This window comes from Archocentrus centrarchus, chromosome 24 (genome assembly GCF_007364275.1).
Source record: "Archocentrus centrarchus isolate MPI-CPG fArcCen1 chromosome 24, fArcCen1, whole genome shotgun sequence".
Lineage (NCBI taxonomy): Eukaryota > Metazoa > Chordata > Actinopteri > Cichliformes > Cichlidae > Archocentrus > Archocentrus centrarchus.
In genome coordinates, this window is record NC_044369.1 from 35,362,824 (window position 1) to 35,382,140 (window position 19,317).

Below are 19,317 nucleotides of genomic sequence, written 5' to 3' on the forward strand. Positions count from 1 at the left end.
AGAAGTAGACGATGAAACCAGATTGTCGTTTCTATTGTATCATTTATTTACACCATGTTTCTGCTGGATGGTTCTTTGTTTTTGCTGGTTTAGATAATCTGTTTGTATGTTTTTATTATTTGTGTATGCAGCTGTTTTTATTGTTTGGTGCGTTTTTGGTGTGTCCGTTGACGCCGTCAGTAGCGCTGATTTCTGGGACTGGGTCTTTTATTGTGAAGCACCGCGGCGCCGGAACCAGGATCCTGTTCCTCAGCTTGCTCGGGATCCTCCGTCCTGGATTCAGCCATATTCCCAGCGCTCCGCCACACCGGCAACCGCCTCGACCTCTTCCCAAACCGCCTGCAATCCCGCGGCGAGCTCCTTCCCGGTGCACTTGGATATTTTGAGTCCCGCGCGGCTGCTCCTGGAGCTCCCGGAGCCGGTCCTGGCCCGACATACCGAGCGGCGGACATGGAGCAGCGGCGGCCGACCTGAGAGTCGACGGTCCGCCCGACATCCCGATCCTTAGAGGAAAGAGCAGATTTACCGGATTAAAGCTGATGCGGAGGGTGGAGAGACGCGGGCCCTCAGGCTGCTAACCGACGGCAACCGACGGTAACCGGAGGATACTCGGCGACGCTCCGACCACCCCGAGGCTCAAAATGTCGGGAAGCTTTTCCCGGAGCTAACAGCTAACGGCTAACAGCTAGCAGGCTGAGCTCGGACCTCCGGCAGGAAACGGAGCTTCGGCGGCGGATACACCCGGACTGAGCGGCGGGGGGGCGGCGCAGGGCGTCCCAGAGAGTCCGGCAGAGACCAGCGGCAAAGACCAGCAGCAGCATGTCGGCACAGGAGCGGCTGAATCGGCTGGAGGGGCTGCTCCTGGAGCAGAAGGCGGCGGGCTGCCTGAGCGTGGAGACACTGCTCGACCTGCTGCTCTGCATCTACACCGAATGCTCCAACTCCCCGCTGAAGAGGGAGAAACACATCACCGACTTCCTGGAGTGGGGTAAGACTTGGACCCAGACCTCAGCCCGGTCTCCTCTTCAGGAGTCCCCGGGGACACGGCCGGGGCTCTTTAGTCAAGGCTAAAGGTAGAAGCAGGAGATCCAGGTGTGGCGCCCTTCAGGTTTTCAGGGATCTCAAGGGACCTTGATGTAAATCGAGATTTTCTAAAGGGGGCTTTAGGGTTGTTTAAAGGGGCCTGGGGAAGTGTAGGGGTCATGGTCAGGGGTCCCGACTGAATGTTAAAGGTAGATGCGGGTTTCGTTATTCAGTGGCGTCCAGCGAGGTTCAGGTGTGACTCTTCACAGGGGTCTCTCCCTTGAGGTCAGCTTCAGGTAGGTGGAGGCCCTTGAATGGGGACTGTAGAGTCCCTGAAGGGGGTGGAGGTCAGGGGGTAGGGGGTGTTTCTGTGCTCTCATGGTCGGTGATGAGTAAGTGACGTGATCGATAATAAGATGCTGATAAGTGTATCAGCTAATCAGATATAAAGTAGAAGACGATTAGAAGCTAGTAAAACTAAAGCTCAGACAGGATGAAGAACATCAGGATCATCCTCTCCTGTTGCCGCAGTTTGTGGGTCAAATAGGGTCATTGCCATGGTCACAGGCACCCTTTGGTGGTTTTATTGGGTGGTTAGATTAATTGATCGTTGTGTCTCAGGACTGACGCTGGACCTGCTGATCCTGGATCAGGTTCCAGATCTCGCCTGTTTCCTGTGGAGACAGCAGCTGGCCCACTTTGGCCCACTTTGTCCTGGTTCAGTCTGTTCTTGGCCTGGTTTACTGTGACCTGGTTTCAGTTTGAGTTTCTGCTTTGTTTCAGAGCCACTGAAAGGCTGATTATCCACACTGATAACTGATATCAGTAATCAAAGAGAGCAATCAGATTATTAGTAATCAATGACAGATGATGTTTGGAGCTGGAATTACAGTTAATTACAACTTTGATGTAAACAGTGTGAGGGCAGGAAGCAGAGTCACACTATGATGGAGATGATGAAGATATTGATCACCTATCTGAACATGATGTCATAATCTGGACTTGTGTGTGTTATTGATCTGTTTCCTTCATTATCCATAAATGTGGCTGCAGATCTGCTTCAGACGCATGCCAGTGTTTCTGATCTTAGATTCTCAGATTCAGGCCTCACCTGAGGGGCGGGGCCAGGAAAGGAGGCACTTATTTCATTAAATTAATCATAAGTTTCTGCTACGTTAAAAATTGATAACCAACACACTTTATAGCTGATCAATAAGCAGCCTCCTCCCAGTGGTGTTCCGGTGCTGGTAGTCCTGGTTATGCTCAGCTCATCCAGGGCTCGTGATCCTCCAGAACTGAGCCAGGACCACCATCAGCAGCTGCGGTCCAACATGGGGGAAGCAGCAGTTCCCCCAAAATAAGAGCAAGGCGTTAAGGTTCCCGGAGTAAACCGGTGGCGTTCTCCCGCAGCGATGAAGACATAAAAACCAGTTCGCCTTTGCTCCTGATCCGCTGAGAGACCACGGCTGAGTCGTAGTCCTGTCTTACTTCCTTCAGATCCTTCTGGAGAACACGCTCCCCTTTCTGTGCTGCAAACACGTTTTAGGGTCCAAACCAAACTCCTGCAGCATCTGTGTGCAGCACAGAGGGAAACACAGACAGCGATTAGAGCAAGACGACAAGTACGCACTTTGTGTCCTTTTATCTGTGATATGAACTGATACAAAGCAGCAAGTTCAGCCTTAGAGCCCAACCTAATTCACAGCCGTGAAAATCGCTTCTCTTTTCTCCTGTAATACACATGTAATATGGTAGAAAACTGGATGTTGAGACGGCAGAGTCACGCCCTGCTGCCATTTTTGTCACGCGTTCTTGGTTCCAGACCAGCTAGTTTGTGGGGCCGATTTGAACCCGTTTTTCGGCCGAGCACCGAGTGCGTTCGCAGTGGAAGAACCGCTGAACGGTTCAAATATTGGCACCGGGACCCAGTAGGTGAAAAAAGAGCAACTGTGGTGCAGTGCTGGTTCCAGGTTCCTGGTCCCGGTCTTTGTGTGTGGTTCAGGTCGGGTCTCTCAGGGAGAACCAAAACCAGCTCAGCTCCTCTGTTGTGTTTCTATTCTTGTGTGTGTGTGTGTGTGTGTGTGTGTGTGTGTGTGTGTGTGTGTGTGTGTGTGTGTGTGTGTGTGTGTGACCTAGATATATCTGATCTCAGATCAGATGAATAAAAGATGAGGAGTTGACAGCCTGCAGGGTCCTAGTACCCCCGTCTCCTCCACATCACTGACAAACTGAGCCTCTGTTTGTGTGTTTGTGTGTGTTATAATGTAACTCGTGGTCTCCTGTGTGTTGCAGTGAAGCCTTTTACCACCACAGTCAAGGACATGCGGCTGCACAGAGATGACTTCGAGATGCTGAAGGTGATTGGACGAGGAGCTTTTGGAGAGGTAAGACTTTCTGTTGACCTTTGACCTCTGCCAGGTGACTATAAAAGGTGGTGTGTGAAGGCGACAAAGAGGAAAAGTGCCTGACCTGCGGGGTTTCCTGCCCCAACAGTGTGTTTGAGGTGCCGCAATTGGTGGTGCCGCTGATTCAGTCTGGCCCTGCCCTCCTCCTTGTTGGTCTAAGGACAAACAGGAAGTGCTGAGATTCCAGGAGAACACAGGAAGCGAACAGGAAGCTGTTAAGGGCACAAACCTGACCAAGAGGGAGGTGGAGTGCGGCGGTGACTCAGAAAGTCTATTTTCTGATGATTTCATAGCATTTACATTCAAATATAAACAGCCACAGGAAGTTGCTGTAGCCACAGGAAGTTGCTGTAGCCACAGGAAGTTGCTGTAGCTGCAGTTTGATTCCACTTCCTGTGAGTTTATCAGCTCTTGATTGGTTGTAACGTGGGGCTGCAGAGGCGTGGCAGGGATGCTGCTGGCGGCTCATCGATTAAAGGAGGAAAAACTAAAAGCATGTCACATCAGCTAGCAGAGCGTGGCTAACGTGGCGAACGACTTCACTTCCTGCTCCGTCTGTGGTTACGCGTCACTCCAGTCCAACGAAAGCATCCAACAGATTCATGCCGCGTTGATGTGAGCAGCAGCTCTTCATCATCCTCTTCCTCCCTCTGATGGTTTCAGTGGTCCACTGATTGAGTGATCAGGTATCAGCTGATACTGATCAATAACAGTGGAGTTAATAATCTGTCACTGTGAGATCCCCCTGGTGCCACCACAGTCAGAAATGTGGGAGGAGCTTATAGACAGCTGGAGCTGATTGGTTGAGCTTAGGCTTGGAGTGTGAAATGGTAGTTGTGAAAATGCCTCTGTAACCTGATTGGTCAGATGGCGTCTCGTTCCGTAGGCTGTTAGCTCTCCTGCTGCTGAGCAGAGAGATCAGCAGATCCTGATCGAGGTTTCAGGATCAGAACGTGAGCCTCGGGTTCAGCTGATTTTACAAACTTGCATCACTTCACCGCTCGAGTCATTCTGAAACTCTGTTACCTGTCTGAGGACTCACCTGGTTCATTCCAGCTTCACTGGGACTGGCGTCCCTTCTGAGCCTGTTCTCAGGGGGGGTGGATGATAGTACTCTGACTCCTGAAACGTTGAGGCCTGATTCCGAGCGGCCGCGGTCGTGTGGTGGTCGGTGGTGCCTCTGTTCCAGATTCATGGCTGTGAAGTTTAAAAGGCCCTGCAGGAGCTTTGTGTACCTGATGTTCACCTGGGAATGTATTCTTCATGTAGCAGAGAAGTAATCCAGAGTGACTGTAATCCAGGAAGCTGGGTAATCTGTGCTGATCACTTTGGGACGCTGATGGAGGTCTCAGATTAAATTCACTGCAGCACCCCGCGATGTGATTGGCTGAAATGTTGAATTTTTATTTGCTTTTGGTGGTGGGCAGTGAGCCGTGAGTGAACGCTTCCTGGGTTTGTGGTGTCTGGTTCTTCATGAAGACGAGCAGTTTGACCTCATTATGGTCACTTAATTCAGTAAGAGGGGGTGGAGCTAATCAGTCTGTACAGTTTCCTGTGAGACGCACAATGAAGAGGTGGGACACCAACACCAGCTCAAATGCTGCTGGTGTGTGTGTGTGTGTGTGTGTGTTATTAACTCACCTTGACTCAGTATGATAAACAGTCGTCATGCTTCACTGGAAACCCACTTTAGGCTCTGACACAGGAACCAAACATGGTAATGGGGTATTTGTAGTCTTTTTTGCGTGTATTTGTAGTCCTACAGTATTTGAGGTCCGTACTGAACACACACTCCGTCCTCTGTGTCATCGTGTGTTCACTCAGACAGAACACCAGTGGGATTGTGGGTAATGTAGTGTAAAGCGGTGCAAGTCTCCTCAGCAGCTGGTTTCTCAGTGTGTGTGTGTCTGTTCTTCACGTACCTGAGGACTGGTGAGTCACAGCCACTCCTGCCCGCTGCCCCGGGACATAAATGCGCACACACCTGGCTCAAACAGATCCAGGTGTGCTCTGAGCTCTGTGGGTGGGGTACTGCTGTCAGGTGCTCAGACCAGCTCAGCAGGTGCTGTTGTATACGTGCACCTGGTTGCCATGGAGACCAGAGCAGCAACTGTGCAAAGGCGATCCACCTTTGGAAGGCACACAGCTGTGAAACGCACACACCGGCACGCAAACCTGGCCCCGCAGGCCCGTACAGAGAACGTGTCCGTTTCTCAGTACGCGAGTTCGTACTCGAGTACCTGCTAGTTTATACTTCATGTCCAGACTTCCCGAGGACGGGAGGACGCAGCGCCATCATTTGGAACACCAGTGGACATCACCACTAACACATCACAATTAAAATAATGACCCATAAAAATACAAGTTTGAAACTAATCAAATGTGTTTTAACATTAATGTGACATCACAATAAATATCAAAGAAATGATGCATATCAAAGTAAGTGCAGTTTTTATTTTTAAATGAAAATGTAATGTGCAAATAAATAAAAATGGCCTCTGTCCAAAAGTTCAAATAAGGCTTCAAATTAAATCAAAAAGATTTTTCCATCCAAAACAGCTGAAAAGTTTACAGATGATTGAGTTCATACAGAGGTTTATGATTCAGAATGAACACTGATATTAATGCAGACAGGACCTTCACTCGTTAGCTAACATCACTGAAATGGTGGCGCTTGTTTCTGACAGGTAAGCTAACAGAAACATTAACAGGTATCAGCGGCGCACTGACGTACCCTCCGGAGCTGACGTCACAGTTGGAGGGCGCCGGCGTTTTAAACGTCAGCATGAAGAAGTAAAGATGAGTGAATGATTCATTTCCAGATATACTGACAGCTCTGCAGTGAGACTTTAAAGTTGAATTTAATAACTGCATAGTTTGCTTTCATTTTAATCTCAGCCAAACCGATTCAGTCTGGAACGCTGAAATAAACCAAACGTCAGCCGCTGGATCGTCTCAGTGAATTATATCTGTGTTTAACTCGGCGGCGAAAGCCGGCAGAGGCTTGAAATTGGTGTGGGGGAGTCAGGCGTTCTCTCGAGTGGTGAGCCTCGACTGCCCAGTCACGTGACAGCTGCTGCTAGAGCAGCGGGAACGGACAGTGAAGCGGTATCTTGATAATCGAGCAGGTATTTGAGGTTTGCACGTCTACGCTCTCGCCTGAAAACATCTTAAAGTTTATTTTGTGTCACAGAAACAGTCACAGTTCAAACTTCACTCACAGTCTGCCTGCACCCCCAATGCATCCTCGATAGAAGGGCGGAGCAAGAATGCATCCGGCAGTTACTGGATGCGTACTTTGAATTGGAACAGTGATCGGGCTGAGACTGATGATGTTCCACGAGTATAAATATTGAGAAACGGCCGATGTCTCTCGCTGCTCTCTCAGGTTGCCGTGGTGAAGATGAAGCACACGGAGCAGGTTTACGCCATGAAGATCCTGAATAAGTGGGAGATGCTGAAGAGAGCGGAGGTGGGCTTCGTCATCATCATCATCATCATCATCATCATCATATGGTGTGTTGCTGTGACCTTAGCATGTTATTAGCGTGTTGGTTTGTTGTGAGTGCAGACGGCGTGTTTCCGTGAGGAGCGTGACGTCCTGGTGAAAGGAGACAGCCAGTGGATCACCAACCTGCACTACGCCTTCCAGGACGACAACTTCCTGGTGAGTACCTCACTTCTGCCCCCTGTAGGACTGCCACAGCACTAGTATCTGACTCCTCTGTGTGTGTATCTGTGCTGTAGTATTGTCTGTCTCCTCTGTGTGTGTACCTGTATTGCAGTACCTGGTTATGGATTACTATGTGGGCGGTGACCTGCTGACGCTGCTCAGTAAGTTTGAGGATCGACTTCCTGAAGATATGGCCAAGTTCTACGTGGCTGAGATGGTGCTCGCCATCCACTCCATCCACCAGCAGCACTACATCCACAGGTACTCGGTGTACTGCAAACTGAAATGCTTGTACTGCAGACTATACTGTAAATTGTACTTATCCTACCAAGGTTATGTGACCCCGCGTGTCCAGGAAGTGTGTGCTTCCTGCGGCAGTGCCATCTGGGAAATGTAGTTCCTTCCTGCTCAGTCTGCCGCTTCCTTCCTGAGACCGGCTGAACTTTAACCTGCTGCTGTTCAGTGTCTCAGAGCTTTATTTAAACAGGTCACAGACGGTGAAACGATAGCGCTTTAAGCCGCGTCACGTGATCAAAGTCCATCAAATCCACAGCTAAAAGATGAACGTAGCTGCCCTTTTTTTGTAAATTTTGGTCCCGTGTGTCAGAAAGGAGGACTCTCCTGAGTATGTTCATTGGTTGATGACTTGTGATTGACAAGTTGTTAGCCAGTGAGTGTATGGTTTCACGCTTGGACCCACCCCCTGATCACATCCGGTTTCAAAATGCAAAGTTTTGGTGACCAAAACAACGTCTGAACAGGACTTTACAAACCAGTGGGTGACATCACTGTAGCTCTGCCCATCTTTATACTGTCTGTGGTCACACAGCTTCCACTTTAAGATCAGCTGGTTCAGACCATGTGACCTGCCCCTCTGTGATGAAGATGGTGCTGAGTGTGTTTTCATGGTTCTGGTCTTTCAGAGACATCAAACCTGACAACGTCCTGCTCGACGTCAACGGCCACATTCGCCTCGCAGACTTTGGATCCTGTCTGCGCATGATGGAGGACGGCACGGTAAGGATCCCACCGCCGCCGCTTTGACCTTAATAGTGCTGAAGTTAGTCTGGTCGAAACTTTAACCCGGGTAACGTTAACGCTGGTCTGAAATCAGGAACTTTAATGTCTTAATTCAGTCAGCCTCCTTTAGTTGTCTCATGTGAGGTTAAGTTGACCTTTGACCTTAAGATTCAGTCACAGTTTTTGAAATGGCCTTTATTGACCTCGGCTGCCACGGTGTCGCTGCAGGTTCAGTCCTCGGTGGCGGTAGGCACGCCGGACTACATCTCCCCGGAGATCCTGCAGGCAATGGAAGACGGGATGGGCCGCTACGGGCCCGAGTGCGACTGGTGGTCTCTGGGCGTGTGCATGTACGAGATGCTGTACGGAGAGACGCCGTTCTACGCTGAGTCGCTGGTGGAAACCTACGGCAAGATCATGAACCACGAGGTCAGAACCACTGAGTCATAGTAATGACTGTCAGTAATGGGAGTAATCAGATTACTCTGGTAGTGTAAGCCCTCTGCAGCCAGCCCGTGCTCTGCTGCTGTTTCCAGGTTACGAGTTGGTCTCCAGGCTCTCGTCCTACTTCCTCTTTCTAAATCAGAACTCGTCCCTCAGTGGACGCTCGCCTCATTATCCCGTTCCCCTCCTCTTCCTCTATCTAAACGCCTCACCGTCTCTTCCTCCTGCTGTTTCCAGGAGCGTTTCCAGTTCCCCTCCCATGTGACTGACGTGTCTGAAGATGCCAAGGATCTGATCCAGCGCCTGCTCTGCTCCAGGGAGCGCCGCCTTGGCCTTAACGGGATCTCCGACTTCAAGAGCCATCCTTTCTTCAGCGGGATCGATTGGGACAACATCCGGTCCACCGAGGCCCCCTACATCCCAGAGGTGTCCTCGCCCACTGACACCTCCAACTTTGACGTGGATGACGATGTCCTGAAGAACCCGGTGAGCACCGCCTTTTCAGTCTGACTGCTTTGAGGTTCCTGGTCTCTGAGGCCCAGATGCTGGAGACTCCGAGTCTCTGAAGCCGTAGTTTTCCAGACTTTAACCCTCTGGGGTTTAATTGGCCTTCTGATTCTGCCTTTATAGTTCACCTTAAACACTGTACAGTCATTCTTTCATCCTGACTGTAGTAACACAAAGCAAAAAATCTGAGTAGGAAAAAGGGTTTGTTTGTTTTTTTTTGCTCTGAAAAACACAAACAGCCACAAACATGTTTATTTTTACAACTGAAAATACAAATTTAAGTTTTAAATTTTAAAAACATGTACAAATACAGCAAAGTATTTACATTAAAATGCAGGAAATGCCTCAGGCTTTGTTTGCACTACTATTACAATCAGGAGTCACAATAAACAAATTATCTGTTCCACTCCAAAAAAACAGTTCCTGTCCTCCACAGACAGGGGGCGCCATCACAGGGAAACCTGCAGCTTTCACCACCTGTTCCTCAGCAACCAAATGCCACACTGCCATGTCATTTTCTGATTAGTTGATGCAGTGCATTTTTCCACCAATAGGAGAGGGGATGTTGTGAATTCCTTTTTCTTTCTTTCTTTCATTCACAAGCACTTCCTGCTAGTGAAGATCCCATTGAATGTGAGGACAATATACAGGAAACACGGCATAAATTATTGATCATAACTTTAATTTGACCCTTTTCTGTCAACAGTTTACAAACTGCTGCCTAGTTTGAAGTCTGGGTGACGTCATTTAGACACACGAGCACGTCCATCAACCACACGGACACACACAGACAGACAGACACACACACACACACACACACACACACACACACACTCTCTGTCCTCCACGTTGACTGTGTGCTCTCTCTGCAGGACATTGGACCTCCAGTGTCTCACACTGGTTTCACGGGGCAGCACCTTCCCTTCGTCGGCTTCACCTACACCACCGACAGCTGCTTCTCCGACCATGGCTCTGTCAGCGGGGCGGGGTTGGGGGTCCGGACGGAGGCCGATGGCGGAGCGGGAGGGCCGGAGGTGGAAGTGTTTGAGAAGAGGATCCGCCGCCTGGAGCAGGAGAAACAGGAGCTGAACCGCAAACTGCAGGGTGAGGAGGAGGCGTGTCTTTGGAGCGAAGCACTGGTTTGGTGTTCAGACTTGGGTACATGCAGCTTCTGTAACACAGAGTAAAACAGAGTCAGTTTGTTGGACATGTGTGCAGATTAGTGCATGTTTAATGAGGAGTTGCCTGATTGAACATGTGACGACTAATTACTATAAATCTACTGATGTCAGTGTGATGATGAACTGCATTCACCTATGACCCTATGCTGCAGTACTCTGTGTGACCTCAGTTTGACCTCGGCGTGTGTCTCCTGCAGAGTCGACTCAGGCCCTGCAGGCTCCGGCTCGAGGAGGAACTCTGACTCGAGACAAAGAAATCAAGAAGCTGAACGAGGAGATCGAGCGACTGAAGAAGAAGCTGGCAGGTGAGAGGATCCTGCTGTAGTAACAGACAGCTGTCCTAGAATCCACCAGCTGCTGTCTGTAGTTTCAGTCCCAACAGCGCCTCCAGGTGGTTGTTCTGGTCAGCAGGGACACACCTTTTCTTATTGTTAGTGATACTGATCAATCATGGGTACTCCTCAGAGAATGGGAACCTTTCTGCATCTTTAGGACATCAGGCGTCACTGAAGCTGCAAATGTAAATGTTCTTATATGATGATCACAACGATCACCTCCTTAGCAGGTGGGTCAGTCTCAATCAAACACACACACCAATTGTTAACATATCTTTTTAAAAAAGATTTATTATAAATCTCAGTTCTTTTGATTTTTTTGAATAAACACTGCTCAAAAATAATAAAGGAGCACTGAAAAAAGATTTGAGTGGTAAAACAAACGTGCTGGATATCTACGCTGATACGGACTGGGTGATGGAAGTGAAAATGATCAGCCTCCAGAGGCTGAATTCAAAGACCCTGAAAATCAAAGTGGTATCAGCTCCTTCATCCTCCAGGAACTGCCTGCATACTCTCACCACATGAGGCACCAGGAGGAACCAGGACCCACTGCAGCAGCGTGGGCTCTGACAGCTCCAAGGGTTTCATCCTGATCCCTGATGGCAGTCAGGGTGTCGTTGCCTGCAGAGGTCTGTGTGTCCCTCCATGGATACGCCTCCCAGACCATCACTGACCCACCAAACCGGTCGTGCTGAACGATGTTACAGGCAGCATCACGTTCTCCACAGTTTCTCCAGACCCTTTCAGGTCTGTCACATTAGCTCAGGGTGAACCTGCTCTCACAGGGCTCTAGTGGTAAACCTGCCAGTTCTCATATTCTATGGTAAAGGCCAATCAGGCTCCACAATGAGCACAGCGCCCACTAGAGGGCGTCGGCCCTCAGGTCGCCCTCATGAAGTCTGTTTCTCATTGTTTGGTCAGAGACATTCACACCAGTGGCTGCTGGAGGTCATGTTGTAGCTCTGCAGGGCTCATCCTGTTCCTCCTACACAAAGGAGCAGATCCTGGTCCTGCTGATGGGTTAAGGACCTGCTCCTGTTCTGGTGCCGGTGCCAGTATTTGAACCGTTCAGCGGTTTTTCCACCATGAACGCTCTCGGTGCTCGGCCGAATAACGGGTTCAACTCCAGCCCCACAAACTAGCTGGTCTGGAACCAGGAACGCGTGACAAAAGTGGCAGAAGGGCGTGACTCTGCCATCTCATCCAGTTTTCTACCATATTACATGTGTATTACAGGAGAAAAGAGAAGCGATTTTCAGGGCTGTGAATTAGGTTGGGCTCTAAGGCTGAACTTGCTGCATTGTATCAGTTCATATCACAGATAAAAGGACACAAAGTGCGTACTTGTCGTCTTGCTCTAATCGCCGTCTGTGTTTCCCTCTGTGCTGCACACAGATGCTGCAGTAGTTTGGTTTGGACCCTAAAACGTATTTGCAGCACAGAAAGGGGAGCGTGTTCTCCCACGTTTGCGCGCTTCGGCTTCGTGTCCAGACGAGGACCCGCCCACACTCATACGTAAAGGAGCGGTTCACAGAAACGCAGTGGAAATGCCCGGTTTTTTGGCGGTTCATTGAAACCAGTATTGGCACGAGCACCGGCTCCTCGGTGGTGGAAACGTGGTAGTAGAGTTCCTGTCTGTCTCCTGGAGTCTCCTCCATGCTCTGAGACTGTGCTGGGAGACACAGCAAACCTTCTGCCAATGGCACGTATTGATGTGCCATCCTGGAGGAGCTGGACTACCTGTGCAGCCTCTGTACAGCCCAGGAAAACTGAACCCCCTCTGCTGCCTGCCTGACCCGATCAATATCCCAGAGGTTTCACAGACTTGATGCTGAACTCTGATTAAAAAGGATTCCTTTGAGTTTTGAGCAGTGTATCACGGGAGAAAGGATTTGAAAAAGCACCATAGTCCTGACAGCAGGTTTTTGCTACTTAGTGAAATAATAAATTAAATCAAAACAAATAAAAATGATTTATGGCCTCTGTAAGCGATCAGAGCAGAAACAGCTGGCACATCCAGATGTTTAGGAGCCATCCTGGATTACTGCTGATGCTGAGGCCACCATCAGGGACATGTCACTGTTTCCCTCAGCTGTCAGTGCTGGGGAGGAGCATCCACCTTTATGTACTGTGGAGGAGGCTGTAAGGCTTTGTGAGAGGAGCAAGTGAAGCTCAGCTCTGTCCAATGACAGCCGTGCTGAGGACACGCTGACCTTTTGTCAGTAGGCGCTGCTGTTCTGTTAGCCAGCGTTAGTCTTTGGATGTGTTCTGCCCGTGGAGGGCGGGCACCCATGTGTCCACTCAATACCTCGAGAACCGTTCGGCCCACACTTACCGAACTTCAACGGTAGATAGTTTATGACCAATGCAAGGTTGGGATTATATATGGGTTCACTGGGGTCAAAGGTCAAGGTCATATTAAAGCTTGTCCACCTCATATCTAAGAAATGGTTTGAAGGATTTTGATGAAACCACGATTATTCTCCATATCAAGACGGCATGCAGTGATAAACTCCTGGAGGTCAAAGGTCAGGGTCACATGATTATTAAATCTGTTTCATGTGACAGCGGTCGGGGGTGATACAGTGTAGCAGGTGTGGCGGTGATTTTATTTTATAATGAATAAAATGACTGACTACCTTCTTAAATACTGAGTAATAAATAGACCTGTTTGACCCGTTAGCAGGCCGGTTCTGGTCCCTGGGCCTCATGTTTAATGTCATCATACAAACATGTTTTTTTAGACATTTGGAGCCAGTAAAGCAGCACTGATGAAATCCAGAAAAAGTGACAGTTTAATCAAAATTATTAAAACAATTTCACATGTTTCTGATTTATTAACATAATTTAAAAACCCCGCCCCCGGGATCTTGTAGACTCTGATAGGCTGGAGCACCAGCTGGAGGAGGCGGTCTCTCTCAGACAGGACTACGAAAGCTCTGCCACCAAACTGAGGAGCCTGGAGAAGCAGGTGAAGAGCCTGCGACAGGAGAAGGACGACGTCCACAAGGTAAGCACACCTGGCTGCAGGTGGAGCTGCTGTTCAGAATATTGATCACGTGCTACCCGCCTGATAACCCCGCCCCCTCTGAGCAGCAGCTGGCGGACGCCCTGGAGCGCCTGAGGAGTCAGACGAAGGAACTGAAGGAGGCGCACTCGCAGAGGAAGCTGGCCCTGCAGGAGTTCTCCGAGCTGTCGGAGAGGATGGCCGAGCTGCGCTCCTCAAAGCAGCGCCTGACACGCCAGCTACGCGAGAAGGAAGAGGAGATGGAGGCGCTGCTGCAGAAGATGGACACCACGAGGCAGGAGATCCGGAAGACGGAGAAGAGCCGCAAGGAGGTGAGAGAGAGAAAAAAGGTCTAATTAAAATATTAGAGGTGAAACGTTTCACCTTCATTGGAATTGATTCTGTTTCCGGAGCTTTCAGCCTCTCGGCCTTCTGGTCTTCAGTTGGCTTTCTGGGACGTCTTGTTCCTTTAAACAGTTTGTGAGGACGGTGAGATTCTGCACATCTCCTGATGGCTGAAAGCCAGGAAGTGTGTCAGTAGCCCTTTATTCAGACTCTCCAGATGACGAAGAGCTCCAAGTTGCTGAAGACCATCAGGTGAGGCTCAGAGCTCTGGAAAAGTGGCCCTGAGGTTCTGGAGGTCTCAGCTGTGACTCAGTCTTCATCAGCTCTGAGGTGCACCTCCTCGTGCTGACCAGCAGAGGGAGACAGACTCCTGCCATCAGCAGGAAGGCTTGAATGTGACATAAGGAAGAATCTGTTCCACACAGCAGGCACAGCATGGGTTAATCAGTAAATCTCAGTTACGTGACGTGGTGGCTCCTGACCAGGTTCTCAGTGTTCTGAGAGGTGGGCCTTTAGTGTGTTTGAGCCGGGCTGGCACAGCTCAGTCTGTCTGTAGGTGTCCTCTCAGCACAGGAACTACTCGTATGGACTGTTGGAGCTTCTTCCTCTTTGTTCTGTCGTGCTGCAGGAAGTGGAGGCGTAGGGGATTTCAGAAAAGTTTTCATGTCACACTGCGAGACGCTCCAGAGCAGCTCTGAGTTTGACCGCAGAACATTAACACCATCACTCACATGGGTGAAAATCAGCTGACGTTAGTGTTCCACACTTAAAGAGCAAACCTGAGTAAAACGTCAGCTTCAGATTAACGATGGAACAGGAAACTCCACACAGTGAAGACTGCAGACGTGTCATACGGGAAAGGAGGTAACTTTGAGTCACTTCCTGTGTGTAGCAGTAATACAAACTCAAGCTGTTTGAGCCCCCCCCAAACATCTGCAGACACCCGGAGGTGATGATGATGATGATGAACACAGACAGCAGCTCAGAGCGCTCCTCACGGCTCCATCTGCGTGTTCTGCTGCGTCTTTTTCTTTCTGAAAACCAAAGTTTATCTCAAGCTTTTTTGATGGGGAAGAAACAGGTCACATGACCGTGAGGCCATCATGACATCATCAGTCAGTTACACTGATGGTCTGTGTCTGCTGATGTTGGAAATAAAGTGCAGGAAAAAAATAAAGAAACCGTCAGAGCTGCAGGCCGGAGCGTATCGTTGGGGGGGGACTACAAAAATTGGACATTGATGTTTTTTTTCTAAGAAGCTGTAGAAAACCTGTCAGGTAAACTCACTGATGTAATGTTAACGGGTGTCTGCTGGCGTGATGACTGTTGGAAGGTGGCGCTGCGCTCTGTGACAGGAAGCTGTAACCAGGTGAGATGTGTGGATGCTAACATTGGCCACACTGTGCTAACTGATAACCTGCGCGCGACATGTCGACTGTGTTAATTCAATTCAATTCTATTCAACTTTATTTATACAGCACCAAATCACAGCAAACAGTCGCCTCAAGGCGCTTTGTATTGTGGGTAAAGACCCTACAATAATACAGAGAAAACCCAGCAGTCAGAACTTCCCAGCACTGACCCCTCTGATATTAACTCTGATCCGGACTCTCAGATATGGTTAATTCTGACTTTAACCCATTAACACCGACCGTGTCATCACTGCCACGACATATTTTAAATGTCTCGCCTTTTGCAGACTTTCGGCAACAATTACCGTAATAAAACTAAGTTTGGTGTAAAGCTTTCAGAAACCGTGTGAACGTTTCCAATAGGACAAACGATCACATAATTCCTGTAATTCAAAGTTTTAGTGGCGATGTGCTGTGTGATAAAGGGAAAATACATACGTGCGGACTCAGCCTGCAGTCAGTGTCTTATTAATAGAGTTTATATGCTGGAGTAACACAGCTCTCCTCTGAGCTCCACCTGTAGTCCAGACCTCCAAACATCTCCGATCTCCTCCAGCTGCTCGTCGATGGAGTGAAAGGTTTCTGTGAGGGCGGCTGAGGCCTTCTTCACCTCGTTCTTAGATCACCTGCACAACTTTCCCATCGGCACATTTTTGTGATCGTGGCCTCACGCTGATCTGCCCCACTCAGTAAATCTGGCCCTGAATCTCTGTTAGAGACTCCACCCAGCCTGCTGCCACATCTGTCCATTACTCCACATCTGCAGGTGGAGGGTCATCACTGCAGCTGTGCCAGAAACTTTCACCGGGGGGGGGGGCTGAGCTCACTGTCTATCTGCTGCTTTAAGGAAGCAGCCCTTCAAAATAAAAGCCTTTTGTTTGTTTGTGTGTTAGCTGGAGGCTCAGCTAGATGAGGTAAAGGCGGAGGCATCAAAGGAGAGGAAGTTGAGGGAGCACAGCGAAGTTTACTCCAAACAGCTGGAGGCAGAGCTGCAGAGTCTAAAGGTCAGAGGTCTCACGCATACACCTTTACATCATCCTGACCACACAGAACCTGAATTAAACCTGATCTGAATGTGTGGTTAAATCCACCCATAGTTGACTGGCCCTCACAGTGGTGCAGAAGGGGTTCATCGTGGGTCTGGTTCTGATTACAGTCTCAGCAGGGTCGGGGAGCTGGGGCCGGGGGGGCAGAGTTTCAGCAGGAGCTGTCCCGTCTGAAGGCGGAGCTCGACAAGAAGGTCCTGTTCTATGAGGAGGAGCTGACGAGGAGGGACTCGGCCCACTCCTCTGAGATCAAAAACCTCCGCAAAGACCTGCAGGAGTCCGAGGGGGCGCAGCTCGCCACCAACAAGGAGCTGCTGCAGCTCCGAGACAAGCTGGACAAAGCCAAGAGGGACAGGTGAGTCCAAATCCAGGTGTACAGGCAGGCACACCTGAGTCATGACCCTGATAAATCCTCATGCCGGCTCGTATGCACCCCCTACAGGCAGGCTGAGATGGACGAAGCGCTCGCTGCTCTGAAGGAGAAGCATGAACGAGAGAAAAACCTGCTGACAGAAGAAAACCGTAAACTGATGGCAGAGACGGACAAGGTGATACTACTGTAGGACTGTTACTGCACACTTTGTAGCACACTGCAGTACTCCGGGGTAATACTGTTCTGGTTCTGGTTGTGTCCAGCTGTGCTCATTCGTGGACAACCTGACGGCTCAGAATCGGCAGCTGGAAGACGAGCTGCAAGACCTGGCGTCCAAGAAGGAGAGCGTGGCTCACTGGGAGGCTCAGATCGCCGAGATCATCCAGTGGTAAGTCACATGACCGGTTTGCTGCTTGGCCGCTGGTTTGGGGGGGTTAACGCCACATGTTTAAGGCCATCGTGTCTGCTGTGTTCAGGGTCAGCGATGAGAAGGACGCTCGAGGTTATCTTCAGGCTCTCGCCACCAAGATGACGGAGGAGCTGGAAACTCTCCGCAGCTCCAGCCTGGGAACCAGACCTCTGGTAACACACACACGCACGCACAGAAACACAACAGAGAGTTTTTCAAAAATCGCTCAGCACAGAGGACTTGACAGAATGAAAAAAAAAAAATCAGAAAAGAGGCTGTGCAGGGCTCCCCTACATTATAGCAAAGAAATAAATCTGATGTAGGTTTGTCTTGGACAGCAGGTTCTTGGAACGTTTCATAGTCCTCATACCCGCTGATGATGGAACAGGTTAGTTGTTGAGTTTTCTGCTTTCTTACAAAGTCTGCAAATGGCCATCTTTTGATCAATGTCAGTCTTTTCAAATCCAAACCACCTCCTCGCCTACGAGGCGGTAGACTGTGAGGCTGCGATGTCTGAATCCCTCCCCCTGGCACAGTGTGTTCACTCATTTCCAGCTTTAGGTGTGTCGTTTAGGCAGCTATGCTAACACACAGTATGGACACTCTCAGTGCGCGCACACAGCAGCCTATACTAAAGCATGAAGTAGTGAGCGCGTGGAGCCGAGGGTTTGGATTGTTTGTTCCTCATTGGCATATTCGATAAATGGTAAATGGACTAGTTCTTATGTAGCGCTTTTCTACTCAGTCAGAGCACTCAAAGCTATTACAACATGTTTACATTCACCCATGCACTCCCATTCATACAAGCACTTCCATGTTTGCTAAGCTAAGTGCTTTTTAATTAACTATCATTCACACACATTCATACTCTGACGGGACGGTCGGAGAGCAACTTGGGGTTAAGTATCTTGCCCAAGGATACATTGGCATGTAGCCTGGAGTAGCCAGGAATCGAACCGCTGACCTTCTGATCAGTAGGTGACCTGCTCTACCTACTGAGCTACAGCCACCCCGTCAGCCATAACATCAGCTCGCACATCGTTAACACGGTAAATACCATATTAACGTAGGCGATATATATCACACACCCCTACACTCCAGTCCCTTTATTTTTGCTGCAGACTGGAAACATTTGGGGTTGACTTTCAAAGCTGAGACAAAGATCAACATCTCAGCTTTTATTTCCAGGTGTTTCCATCTGGATCTGATCCTCAGTTCCTCAGCTTTGGTCTGAGCCCTCCCATTTTTGCTGTGAGCAAAAGTATTGGAACATGTGACTGGCAGGTGTGTCCTGTTCCACTGATTATCCAAACAATCAGTGGTGCTGAGGGCTGCGCTCAGGTTCAGATTTGGGTTCTGCCGGTGCAGACTGTGCATTTATAGTTAGAGGAGGAACCAACATGAAACCAGAGAGCTGGCTGTGGGTGAGAGACCAGCAGCTGTGAAGCTGGGAGAAGATGGAGAACCAACCAGAGCCATGAACAAACATGAGCCAGTACCACCGTTTGGAACGTCCTGTAAAAATATAGTAAATAAAAGTTATATACAACTATTCTCATTAAAAAGGTATTTTTCTGTACAACTATTTGCAGAGCGAACAGAAACAACACTTACCGAATGTCCTTTCCTGCGTTGACAACATCCGACAAATTCACACTGAATGAATTGGTGACAAGAAAGTGCTGAAACACAACCGACGCATAACCAAAACAGTAATTACAGCCTGCAGCAGGTGATTCATTGTCTTCTAATTAGGTGAAGACATGTGATCGCCTGACAGTAAAACACAACACTGACCGGTAAGCAGCACAAAAGAATTAAAGTACCGTATTTTTCGGACCATAAGGCGCACTGCATTATAATATCATTATAATATCAATGAACGGGTCTATTTTCATATTACGCACAAAGTTAGATGAAAATAGGCCAGGAACATCATCATCGTTTTCTGCGGTTTACTGCATACGGTTTTTGGAACAATGTTTCCACTTTTCCACTTTTTTTCAAGCTCCAGAGACTACTATGACCTGGATGACTGAGAATCTACACAGACACAATGTTTCCACTTCTTGTTGAATTTTTCTCCGGCGGCTTCGGCTGCTTTCCACACCGGCTGCGCTGCACTCACAGCTTG

The 19,317-nt window shown here is 49.2% G+C and overlaps 1 protein-coding gene across 1 annotated transcript in view; it reads left to right on the forward strand.

Moving 5' to 3' along the window:
* Window positions 1-256: 256 nt before the first annotated feature.
* Window positions 257-19,317, forward strand: part of cdc42bpb (CDC42 binding protein kinase beta (DMPK-like)) — a 29,858-nt gene continuing 10,797 nt past the window's right edge. The window contains 17 exon segments of the mRNA XM_030721090.1: window positions 257-988; window positions 3,316-3,407; window positions 6,817-6,900; window positions 7,000-7,095; window positions 7,214-7,362; window positions 8,025-8,118; window positions 8,350-8,550; window positions 8,803-9,051; window positions 9,945-10,176; window positions 10,451-10,558; window positions 13,468-13,601; window positions 13,688-13,930; window positions 16,249-16,359; window positions 16,512-16,756; window positions 16,844-16,949; window positions 17,038-17,162; window positions 17,251-17,356. Of these exon segments, the coding sequence (XP_030576950.1) occupies window positions 820-988; window positions 3,316-3,407; window positions 6,817-6,900; window positions 7,000-7,095; window positions 7,214-7,362; window positions 8,025-8,118; window positions 8,350-8,550; window positions 8,803-9,051; window positions 9,945-10,176; window positions 10,451-10,558; window positions 13,468-13,601; window positions 13,688-13,930; window positions 16,249-16,359; window positions 16,512-16,756; window positions 16,844-16,949; window positions 17,038-17,162; window positions 17,251-17,356 (2,544 nt within the window). The 5' untranslated portion in view covers window positions 257-819.